We start from the raw sequence: 12,744 nt of genomic DNA, 5'->3' as shown, positions 1-12,744 counted from the left end.
GGGTGCCTGGAACTCACTGTCGGGGGAGGTAGTGGAATCAGATAAGATAGTCACTTTAAGTGACATCTTGACAAATACATGAATTGGATGGGAATGGGGGGATATGGTCCCCGGAAGGGTAGGGGGTTTTAGTTCAGTCGGACAGCATAATTGGCAGGCTTGGAGGGTCGAAAGGCCTGTTCCTGTTTTTGTTCTTTGGGGTTAGCCATTTCCCAGTAATTCTATAATGATGAGGGCAGCCTTTGTTGTGGTGATGTGATTCCCTTGTATATCCCTGACTCTGGAAGAAGGAATAGCAGCATGGTACGGTCAGGTATTGGCCATGGTTTCTTCACTAGGCAGCACACGTTTTACCGACTCCTGTAATTTCACCTTGGCTGTGACCTTTGACAGTACTTGTAATAATTTATTGTCTGGCATCCGCAACTCTCTGGCACATGTTCCCCAACACTCTTAGGGTCATCACTGCCTTTCGTTGATGGTCTTTTAAAGTTCCGATCTCACAAAGGGTCCTTTAACACCTGGTTTACACAAACCCTCTCTATTAAAGACTGTTTACACAATGACACTCTCCCCAGTTGGATGACTTTGCTGCCTGATGGCCTTTGTAGCTCCTGAGCACCTCGTCTGCTTTATTCTAACATTAGGTTATTGGAATTATTTGTTGTAAATCCAGACTGAGTTATACCAACAGCTTCTTTTGGTCTAGTTAGATTATTGATGCTGCAGACCAATCTATATCACCACAATTCATCTTGACGCAGCAAGATTTCACAAATGTTCTGCTAATTTTCATCATCCAGACAAGAATTGGGTGACAGGTTCCCTACAGGTTTCTCAGCCACGTTGAAGTGGTACCCCTGGAGTATAACAGAGGGATTCGGGTCATGGAGGTTTTTCCCTCGGTCTACTAGTTCATCAATAGTTTAAGTCAGGGACATGCAGCAAGGTCAAACGTTTTAAATCATACTGAATGTCAGGGCCTCGCATGCTCTCAACAATATTACATTTGTTTCTCATCTCCTTCAATGTTGCTAACATGAAATTAGTAATGCACGCTCTCTGTATACTCATCATAGGGCTCAGGTTTCCCAAAAACAAACATATTTCCTTTTCATTACTGAAGCTACTTGATGAATGGCGGTTGTCCGCAGAGGCGAGTCCTCATCTCCAATGCGGTAAGCCTCCAAATCCACTTTCCCATCGCCAGAAACCGTTATTGAAAATCAAAAGGAAGAGCAGCAATCACGATTTACAGCAAGTCTGTATCCCAGAACCAGCAGTCTGGTTAAAGCCTCCGCTCAAACAGAAAATTTGTACTTCAAAAAGCCAGCAGGAGATCTAATGACCATCTCCCATGTCCTTTATGGCCATCATAACACTCATCTACACAACTCATTGAACCAGGACTAGGCCTCTGGTTTGATTATAATGGTGGAGTGATGGATGTGTCATGTTATTATTGAATAGATTGAGGTGATCAGCAATGCTGTACCTGATAATCTGTCACATTTCACAAGGACATAACATCGCACAACACCACACCCACTCCTCAGTGTAAAGAAGGTACTTCATCTCTTACACAGACTGTGCACTGAGTCTTACCAACACTGTCATAAACAAGTGAATCTGTCACAAGTTCAGCCTGGATAGTTCAGTCAGTAATCGTGCTGCCAAGACATCCTTTATTGGAGAAATTAAGCTGCTTTGCCTCTTTTTCTAGACCATTTCAGAGGACAATGTCCATTTCAGAGTAGTCAAACACATTTGTATGTGTCTGGATCCACAAACAGGCCAGCTTGAGTCAGGGCAGCAGGTTTCCTCAGCTAAACTCACAGGTAAGATGCCTGAAGATTGAAGGGTGGCAAATGTTGTGCCTTTGTTTAAGAAGATCTCATAGAGATCTTATCGAGACATACAAGATAAAGAAGCTGGACAGGGTAGAAGCAGAGAGATTATTTCTACTTAGAATGGAAACAAGAACTAGAGGGCACAGCCTCAAAATAAGGGGGAGTCAATTTAGAATAGAATTGAGGAGGAACTTCTTCTCCCAGAGGGTAGTGAATCTTTGGAATTCTCTGCCCATTGAAGCAGTGGAGGCTACCTCATTAAATGTGTTTTAGTCACAGGTAGATTGATTTCTGACCAATAAGGGAATTAAGGGTTATGGGGAGCAGGTGGGTAAGTGGAACTGAACCACTATCAGACCAGCCATGACCTTACTGAAGGGCAGGGCAGGCTCGAGGGGCTAGATGGCCTACTCCTGCTCCTATTTCTTATGTTCTTAAGGGCTGCAGGGAAAAGTCTGGGAACTACAGGCCAGCGACCCTCAATTTGTAGTGGGTAAGTTGTTATAAGGTATTTTGAGAGACAGGATCTACAGATATTTAGAGACGCAATGACCGATAGGGGACAGTCAGCATGGTTTTGTGTGAGTGGAAAATCATGTCTCTCAAATTTGATTGAGTTTTTTTGAAGGGGTAACCAAGGAGGTTGTAGCCAAATGGGCCAGCTAAAATGGAGTTTTATAAAGCATTCTGGGACAATTGGGCAAGAAACTAAACCGTCAGGCTGCAGTTTAAAGACAGAGACAAACAGGCTGCAACCCTGATGAGTGAATAAACAGGATAGAGGTCATCTCCAGGATGAAAGGGAATTTACAATCACACTGGCTTGTTTCATCTCCAGGATGAAAGAGACTTTCTGGTCACACTGAGTTGCGTGGCAGACATAGGGGCTTCGTGAACCCTTATTTAGGAGGGAGGTATGTGATCTATGTGCCTCCAACACCTACAGACATGGCCGCTGGGGATACACCCAGAGATCAGTGTGGTAGCACCTGATTGGACTCTTATCAATCAGGGGAATTAAGTCCTGATCAATTGATTGGCAATGGCCAAAAAGGGGTGTGAAACCAAATGGGATATAAAGGGTGCTGCACAACCAGGAATCTCTCTCTGACCCCACAAATGAGCTACAACAACGGTGAACATCGCCAGTGACAACCAGCACATGGAGAGCCCCCACACCCGAGAAAGAAGGAAGAAAGACCAGAGCCAGAGTGCCAGACTACGCAGATGATGACTGAGACCAGTGCACAGATAAAGGCCAATATCTGCTTGGGTATTTGCCAGTCATGCAAAGTTAAGTCAAGGTCTAGTATTGGACTTGAATTCTAGTATTTTCATTAAGATAACATAAGAACATAAGAAATAGGAGCAGGAGTAGACCATCTAGCCCTTCGAGCCTGCCCCGCCATTCAATAAGATCATGGCTGATCTGTCATGGCTCAGTTCCACATTCCCACCCTCTCCCCGTAACCCTTAATCCCCTCTCTTATCAAAAACCCATCAACCCGCGTCTTAAAAATATTTAGCGAGGCAGCCTCCACCACTTCCACGGGCAGAGAATTCCAGAGATTCACCACCCTTTGAGTGAAGAAGTTCTTCCTCAACTCCGTTCTAAACTGCCCCCCCTTTATCTTGAGGCTGTGCCCTCTAGTCCTACTGTCCTTTCTGAGCGGGAAGAGTCTCTCCACCTCTACTCTATCCATCCCATTCATCATCTTATATGTCTCAATGAGATCTCCCCTCATTCTTCTAAACTCTAACGAGTACAAGCCTAGTTTATTCAGCCTCTCCTCATAGCTCAGCCCCCTCAACTCTGGCATCAGCCTAGTAAACCTCCTCTGCACTCCCTCCAAGGCCAAAATATCCTTGCGTAAGTGTGGCGCCCAAAACTGCACACAGTACTCCAGCTGCGGCCTCACCAATGCCCTAACTTATTGTTGATTGGGTGGGTTTAAATAGATACTGGTTGTACTAATAAGATGTCTACTCATAGTTATTTGCCCACTGTATAAGGGTTAAAACAGACTGAGCAGCAGGCAACGAGGTAGATAAGGGGAGTGCAGTTGATGTTGTTGATATGGACTTTAGCAAGGTCTTTGACAAGGTACTACATGGTAGGTTGTTGCATAAGGTTAAATCTCACGGGATCCAGGGTGAGGTATCTAAATGCACACAAAATTGACTTGATGACAGAAGACAGTAGTTGTATAGGGTTGGTTTTCAAACTGGAAGTTTGATTTTTTTTCCCCTCGGTCCATTAGTTCATCAGAAGTTTAATTCAGGGACATGCAGCAAGGTCACACTTTTAAATCATACTGAATGTCAGGGCCTCGCATGCTGCAACAATATTACATTCGCTTTTCATCTCCTTCAACGTTGCTAACATGAAATTAGTAATGCATGCTCTCTGTACATTTATCATAGGGCTCAGGGTTCCCAAGAAGAAACATATTTGCTTTTCATTACTGAAGCTACTTGATGAATGGCAGTCATCTGCAGAGGGGACTCCTCACCGCCAATTCAGTAAGCCTCCAAATCCACTTTCCCATCACCAGAAACCATTTATTGAAAATCAAAAGGAAGAGCAGCAATCACGATTTACAGTCCAGTTAAAGCCTGTGCTCAAGCAGGAAGTTTGTACTTCAAAAAAAACCGCCAGAGAGATCTAATGACCATCTCCCGTGTCCTTTATGGCCGTCATAACTCGTCCACACAACATTGAACCAGGGCTAAGCCTCCGGTTTGATTATAATGGTGGCGTGATAGATGTGTCATGCTATCAAATAGATTGAGGTGATGTGCCTCAGGGATCGGTGCTGGGTCTACTGTTATTTGTCATTCATATTAATGATTTGGATGAGAATTTAGTAGGCACGGTTAGTAAGTTTGCAGACAACACCAAGATCGGTGGCATGGCGGACAGCGAAGACAGTTATCTAGCATTACAACAGGATCTTGATCAATTGGGCCAGTGGGCTGACAAATGGCAGATGGAATTTAATTTAGATAAATGCAAGGTGATGCATTTTGGTAGATCGAATCAGTTAATGGTAGGACGTTGGTGAGAGTTACAGAATAAAGAGATCTAGGGGCACAAGCTCATAGCTCCTTGAAAGTGGACAGTGGTGAAGAAAGCATTGGCATGCTTGGTTTCATCGGTCAGAACATTGAATACAGGAGTTGGGACATCTTCATAAAGTTGTACAAGACATTGGTAAGGCCACACTTACTGTGTCCAGTTCTAGTCACCTGATTATAGAAGGTATATTATTAAACTAGAAAGAGTGCAGAAAAGATTTACTAGGATGCTACTGGGTCTTAATGGTTTGAGTTGCAAGGAGAAGCTGGATAGACTGGGACTTCTATCTTTGGAGCATAGAAGGCTGAGGGGTGATCTTAGAGGTCTATAAAAGAGAGGTGCACAGATCAGCGAGACAGTCAACATCTTTTCCCAAAGGTAGGGGAGACTAAACTAGAGCTAATAGGATTAAGGTGAGAGGGGAGAGATACAAAAGGGTCAAGAGGGCATTTTTTCCACATAGGATGGTGAGTATCTGGAACAAGTTGCCAGATGTAGTGGTAGAGGCAGGTACAACTTAGTCTTTTTAAAAGCATTGAGAGAGTTATGAGACGGGAATAGAGGGATATGGGACAAACAGGGGTAATTGGGACTAGCTTTAGCGTTTAAAAATGACTCTATAAAAAGGACCTTAGCAAAACAAATTGATGTTAACAAAAATGGAATATTAATGTACAAACTGCCACAGTGAAATCAAAGTATGTTTCATGGTGTTTTAAAGCTCCGATCTCACAAGGGCTCCTTTAACACTGGTTTACATGAGTACCCGAATGGATTTCTGGATTTTGAGAGCAGATCTCCAGTTTGTATATCCAGTAATATCCCAATGAGCTTTGGGGCGAGTGCAGCCGAGCTGCTGCCCCCGGGCGAGCGCAGCTGAGCTGCCGCCAGCCCAAAAGGATCTCCAGATCCCCAAATTCTCAGCCTCTGAGGCTTCCCTCTCCTCATACCTGGGTCTGGTGTCGATTTAAAGACAGGAATATTATTAGTCAATAACTCCATTATCAGTGCAGCATGTGATTCCTTGTATACGAGAAGATTATCTGGACAGAACCTGTTCTCTTACCATCATTTGTCAATATATCCTGAAAGTTTTGCACTGATTGAAATAATGCATTCTGTGTTCCCCTCACTTACCCGATGTTCTTGTCCAGTGAAAATCCACTCGTTTTTTAACGATAAGCTGACTCCATCCACTCCTCCTTCCATCGCCTGCTCTAGTCTGTCCCGGTAGAATTTTGTCAATTTGAACAGTTGGTAATCATCACAGTTTGTCAGGAACTCGGGGATTGTGGGGTTTGGATCTGTGAACACAAATGGAGAAAAATAAACTTGTCAATGAGTTTCTATCCATGTTGTTACACTTCACTTTACAAGAAGCAACTGAAGCCCCCTGTGAACCGTATTATCAAACACATTCTGGGAACACAGAAACATTCAGTGAAAGTATATCTGACCTTATCCCTGTAACAAACTTAGCCCCAAATCCATGAAGATCCATTGTTAAGAGGCTATCAATTCCAAATATAAAATCAACATTTTTTAATTGTTCACTGGATGTGGGAGTTGCTGGTAAGGTCTGAATTTGTTTTCTTTCCTAAATTGCCATTGGAGGGAAACTTGCAGATAGTGAACTTCCCATATATCTGCTGCCCTTGTCCCTCAAGGGTGACAGAGATCATGGATTGTGAAATGTTGAAGGAACTTTGGTGGGTTGCCGCAGTTCCTCCTGTAAATGACACATATTACTATCACTGTGCATATATTGTATATATTGCACTGGAAGGGAATGGTTTGATCAAGCAGACGCACCAAGGATTCATGAAGGGGAAGTCTTGTGTGACGAATTTACTGGATTTTTATGAACATGTGACTAGTGCAGTTGACGGAGGGGAACTGGTGGATGTGGTGTTTTTAGATTTCCAGAAGGCGTGTGATAAGGTGCCTCACAAAAGGTTGCTGCAGAAGATTAGGGTACACCGAGTTGGGGGTAAAGTGTTAGCATGGATTGAGGATTGGCTGTCTAATAGGAAGTAAAGAGTTGGAATAAATGGGTGCTTTTCTGGTAGGCAGTTGGTGACTAGTGGCATGCTGCAGGGATCGGTGCTGGGGCCTCAACTGTTTACCATGTACATAGACGATCTGGAGGAGGGGGCTGAGTGTAGGGTAACAAAGCTTGCTGATGACACGAAGATGAGTAGGAAAGTGAATTGCGTGGAGGACGCGGAAAGTCTGCAGAGAGATTTGGATAGGCTAAGTGAGTGGACGAGGACCTGGCAGATGGAGTGTAACGTTGGCAAATGTGAGGTTTCCACTTTGGAAGAAATAATAGTAAAATGGAATATTACTTAAATCGTGAAAAATTACAACATGCTACAGTGCAGAGGGACCTGGGGGTCCTTGTGCACAAATCGCAAAAACCCAGTCTGCAGGTGCAGCAGGTGATCAGGAAGGCGAATGGGATGCTGGCCTTCATAGCGAGGGGGATAGAATATAAAAGTAGGGAGGTCTTGCTACAACTGTACAGGGCACTGGTGAGGCCACAACTGGAGAACTGTGTGCAATTTTGGTCCCCTTATTTCCAAAAGGATATCCTGGCCTTGGAGGGAATACAGAGAAGGTTCACCAGGCTGATGCCAGAGATGAGGGGGTTAGCTTATGAGGAGATTGTTTAGATTGGGCCTGTACTCGTTTGATCTTAGAGACATATAAGATAATGAAGGGGATAGACAGGATAGAGATAGAGAAATTCTTTCCACTTAGAAAGGAAACCAGAACTAGACGGCACAGCCTCAAAATAAGTGGGGGGGTGGGGGGGGGGGAGAGGTGGCGGGGGGAGTCAGTTTAGAACAGAGTTGAGGAGGAACTTCTCTCAGAAGGTAGTGAATCTCTAGAATTCTCTGCCCATTGAAGTGGTGGAGGCTACCTCGCTAAATATATTTAAGTCACAGGTGGATAGGTTTCTGATAGACAGGGGAATTAAGGGTTATGGGGAGAAAGCGAGAAAGTGGAACTGATCCACTTCAGATCAGCCATGATCTTATTGAATGGCGGGGCAGGGTCGAAGGGCTAGATGGCCTACTCCTGCTCCTATTTCTTATGTTCTTATGCATTGGTGGCTAAGGGAGTGAGGTGCTGTTCAATTGGACTATCTGTCCCTACACAACAGGAACAAGAACTGTATCCAGGCATGGACAGATAAGTGGCAGGTAACATTAACACCAGACAACTGCCACACAATGAGCATTGCCAACAGCAGAGAATCTAATCATCTCCCCATGGCATTCAACAAAATTACCATCACTGAATCTTTCACTGACCATATTCCCTGGGTTACCATTGAGACAAAACTGAACTTGACAAACAATATAAATTCTGTGGCTATAAGGGCAGGTAAGAGGCTGGGAATTCTACAGCAGATATTTCTCATTTCCCAATTCCCCAAAGCCTGTTCACAAATGCACAATCAGTGAAGTGATGGAATATTCATCTCTTGCCCAGAAGAAACCAGCTCCATTCACATGCAGTAAGCTCAACACTATTAACGACAAAGCCCATGACCTCTATCCACCAGCAGGGTGGCATATGTATGGGAACATGACCACATCAAAGTTCTCCACCTCCCTATCCTGACTTGGAATTATGTCCCACTTTTTTCATCAAAATCCCGGACTCCCTTCCTAATATACTGTGGGTGTACCTGCACCACATGGACTGCAGAGGTTCAAGTCAGCAGCAGCTCATCACCACCTTTCAAGGAAAGATAAGATGGGTAATAAATACTGGCTTCACCAACAAGGCTCAAACCTCTATAATGAATCTGAGAAAAATGCCTCACTGACTTTAAAATGCTGGAATGAACCTTATCTCTGATTCAACATTAGATTCCTGGAAATGTCTGGCATGTTGTTCTCTGATTTACTGTAAATTCTAATGCAAATTTGACATTTTATATATCCTCATTTCCATATTTTCACTGACAATATCACTATTATCAGTTTTCACAGGGTCTACATTATTACTGACCACCATCTCTTCCCAAATGTAACCAAAAAAATGTGTGTTGATTTAATATTGCTTACAAGTTCATTTCACGCGCTTGAAATATGTTTGTTTCACTCGTTGTTCTTTCCAGGTAATAGTATCTATATTAATTTTGTATTGTGTAAAAGGGGTGTAAGGGATACATAACTACACCAGAGTAAGACGGTGACCGAGAGCAGCAAATTAGCTTCAAGTGGGACTTCAGTGCATGGGAGAGAGGCGTGAGCCGCCTCGTGGGAATGTCCTCCGTGCCCTTTTCCAGCGCGTGGAGGCGTTTCCTGTACGGGCTGCTGCTGCACACCTTCCACTACCGCGGCCTCGCCCGTCGCCCGGACACACCTTGGCGGGCCTTGTTGCTGCCGGGCGGTGGAGGTCCCTCTACGGAGGGATCTCCCCCAATTACCTCGAGGGCCTGGGGTGGAGGTTGCTGCACGCGGCGGTGCTGTACAACCGTAGGTTTTTCCGGTACACGCTTTCCCGAGACTGCTCTTTCTGCGGCCTTGTGGAGTCCGTGGACCACATCTACGTTTTGTGTTATAGATTGCACTCCCTTTTTGATTTTCTGAAGAACCTTTTATTGATGTTCTGTTTGCATTTCAGTCCCACGCCCCTGATCTACGGACACCCGGTGCGGAGAGGGGAGGGTCGGGACGCCGACCTCCTCATGAACCTGCTCCTGGGCCTGGCGAAACGTGCCATCAACAGGGCGGGCCGTCCGTCCCGACTGCCTGCCCCTCTACCGCGGCTACGTTCGCGGCCGGGTGTCCCTGGAGAGGGAGCACGCGGTGTCCGCGGGCACTGTCGAGGCCTTCCGTGCCCGTTGGGCACCGCAGGGGCTGAGGTGCCTTATAGACCCCGATAATCACATTTTGATTTGACGTGTCTTAAGTTTCCTTTGTACCTTTTGTTTCTGTTCAGGTCGTTCCCCCTCCTTTTGGGGAGCTGCCCCCTTTTTCTTTGTCCGAACGTAATTTAAGTTTGTTTACTTGGTTTGACCCAAAAGATCGAGAGAGGTGTGGTATATATAGGAATTATTCTAAGTTAATTAAATGAGCAATCAATTTGAGTAAATAACATAAGTAGCAAAGGCACCACTGGTGCTATGTTGCAGCTGTGGAAATGTGGGAGCTTTTGGATTACAAGGCGATTTGCTGATGTGTTTGTCAGGAAAAGTATAAGCAGCTGGAGGAAATTCGTATCAGGATCTGGAAGCTGAACTGAAGACACTGTGTAATATCAGGCAGACAGAGAAATAGCTGGACACTTTGTTCCAAAAGAATATAGTGAGGGGGAATGACACTGTTCACTGCAGTGAAGAGCAAGAGTGTAAAAAATGTTGCCTGACAAGAACCAGGTTGAGGCTGAGGAATGGGTCTAAGACTTGTGTTCTCCACTGAAATAAACAGGTAGCCGGTAAAAACGGTGAAAGTTGATAGTAGGAGTTTTTACAAATATTCAAACAGGAAGAGAGTCAGTACAGTTGGTGCTGGCCCTGTGGAGAGTGACAATGGGGACAGACTAGTAGATACTAATGAACTAGTGGATGAAGTGAACACAATTTGCTGCTGTCTACATTCTAGAGGATACAGAAGCATTCAGTAATAGCTGTAGGACAGTGATTAGGAGAGGAACTTGATGAAGGAGGATTGGTACTGAGCAAACTGCTAGAGCTGAGGCTGACAGATCTCCAGATTGAGATGGCATTCATCCTTGGATCACAAAGAGGTGGGTAATGGGGTTAATGCATTGGTGTTAATTTTCTAAAATTCACTAGTTTGTGAAACGGTTCCATCAGGCTGAAAACCTGATAAATTTAACCTATGTATTCAATAAGGGATGGAGGTTTTAAAAAAGAGGGTGAACGTTGGACCTTTAGAGGATGAGAGGGGGGACTTAGTGGTAGGGAATGGGGAAATGGCTGAGGCCTTGAATAGCTTTTTTGTTTTGGTCTTCACGGAGGAGGACGTGAATAATTTGCCGGGTGTTAGCGATGGAAAGATGGTAGGAGTGGAGGGCCTGAATGACATTATTGTTACTAGAGAGGCGGTGCTCGACAGACTGGAGGGACTGATTGTGGACAAGTTCCCAGGACCGGATGGAATGCATCCAAGGGTTCTGAAAGAAATGGCGGAGGTGATAGTGGATGCCTTGATAATCATTTTCCAAACATCGCTGGATTCCGGGGAAGTGCCGGATGATTGGAAAACGGCTAATATTACGCCGTTGTTTAAGAAGGGTGGCAGGCAAAAGGCAGGGAATTATCGGCCGGTTAGTTTAACGTCTGTTGTACGTAAAATGTTAGAATCTGTGATCAAGGAGAAAATAGTGAGGCATCTTGAGGAGAATTGTTTGGTAGAGCAGACGCAGCACGGTTTCGTTAAGGGGAAGTCGTGTCTGACGAATTTATTGGAGTTCTATGAGGATGTGTCTAGGGCGGTGCATAGAGGAGAGCCGGTGGATGTGGTGTTTCTTGATTTTCAGAAGGCGTTTGATAAGGTGCTGCACAAGAGGTTATTACAGAAGGTCAGGGGGCATGGAGTTGGGGGTAGGGTGTTAGCGTGGATAGAGGATTGGCTGTCAAATAGGAGGCAGAGAGTGGGGGTCAATGGGTGCTATTTGGATTGGCGGTTGGTGACTAGTGGAGTGCCCCAGGGGTCGGTGCTGGGGCCTCAGCTATTTACCATTTATATAGATGATCTGGAGGAGAGAACCGAGTGTATGGTGTCGAAATTTGCTGATGACACCAAGATTGGTGGAACGGCAAATCGTGTGGAGGGTGTGGAAAGTCTGCAGAAGGATCTAGATAGGCTGGGCGAATGGGCCAGGAACTGGCAAATGGAATTTAATGTTGGCAAGTGCGAGGTGGTCCACTTTGGTAGGAATAATGGTAGGAAGGACTATTACTTACATGGCGAAAAACTGCAGCGTGCAACAGTGCAGAGGGACCTCGGGGTCCTTGTGCATGAGTCGCAAAAACGCAGCCTGCAGGTGCAGCAGGTGGTCAGGAAGGCAAATGGGATGCTGGCCTTCATAGCGAGGGGGGTTGAATATAAAAGTAGGGAGGTCTTGCTGCAACTGTACAGGGCACTGGTGAGGCTGCAGCTGGAGTACTGTGTGCAGTTTTGGTCGCCGCACTTACACAAGGATATTTTGGCCTTGGAGGGAGTGCAGAGGAGGTTTACTAGGCTGATACCAGAGTTGAGGGGGTTGGACTATGAGGAGAGGCTGAATAAACTAGGCTTGTACTTGTTAGAGTTTAGTAGAATGAGGGGAGATCTCATTGAGACGTATAAGATGATGAATGGGATGGATAGGATACAAGTGGAGAGGCTCTTCCCGCTCAAAAGACAGTAGGACTAGAGGGCACAGCCTCAAGAAAAAGGGGGGGCGGTTTAGAACGAAGTTGAGGAGGAACTTCTTCACTCAAAGGGTGGTGAATCTCTGGAATTCTCTGCCCGTTGAACTGGTGGAGGCTGCCGCACAAAATATATTTAAGACGCGGGTTGATAGGTTTTTAATAGGCAAGAGGATTAAGGGTTATGGGGAGAGGGCGGGAAGGTGGAACTGAGCCACGATAGATCAGCCATGATCTTATTGAATGGTGGGGCAGGCTCAAGGGGCTAGATGGCCTACTCCTGCTCCTATTTCTTATGTTCTTAGACTAGGTCAGTTACTTTGACTTCTGTCACAGATAAAGCACTCAAATCGATCATTAAGTAGGGTTAGGGTTCATTATCCACCAGGTACACGGTACATACACTTGCAACTCCA

General features: G+C 45.2%; 1 protein-coding gene across 2 annotated transcripts in view; it reads right to left on the bottom strand.

Annotated features, from left to right (window-relative positions):
* The window catches only part of LOC145337395 (NACHT, LRR and PYD domains-containing protein 3-like), an 87,651-nt gene that overhangs the window by 44,406 nt on the left and 30,501 nt on the right, over positions 1-12,744 (bottom strand). For both annotated transcript variants that reach the window (XM_080182173.1, XM_080182172.1), the window contains exon 5: positions 6,067-6,233. In XM_080182173.1, coding sequence (XP_080038299.1) covers positions 6,067-6,233 — 167 coding nt within the window. The remainder of the gene's footprint in view (positions 1-6,066; positions 6,234-12,744) is intronic.

This window comes from Carcharhinus amblyrhynchos, unplaced genomic scaffold (assembly GCF_965287045.1).
Source record: "Carcharhinus amblyrhynchos unplaced genomic scaffold, sCarAmb.v2.hapA scaffold_48, whole genome shotgun sequence".
NCBI classification, from domain to species: Eukaryota; Metazoa; Chordata; class Chondrichthyes; order Carcharhiniformes; family Carcharhinidae; genus Carcharhinus; species Carcharhinus amblyrhynchos.
Note: the sequence above shows the minus strand (reverse complement) of the source record. Positions and strands in the feature narration are given on the sequence as shown.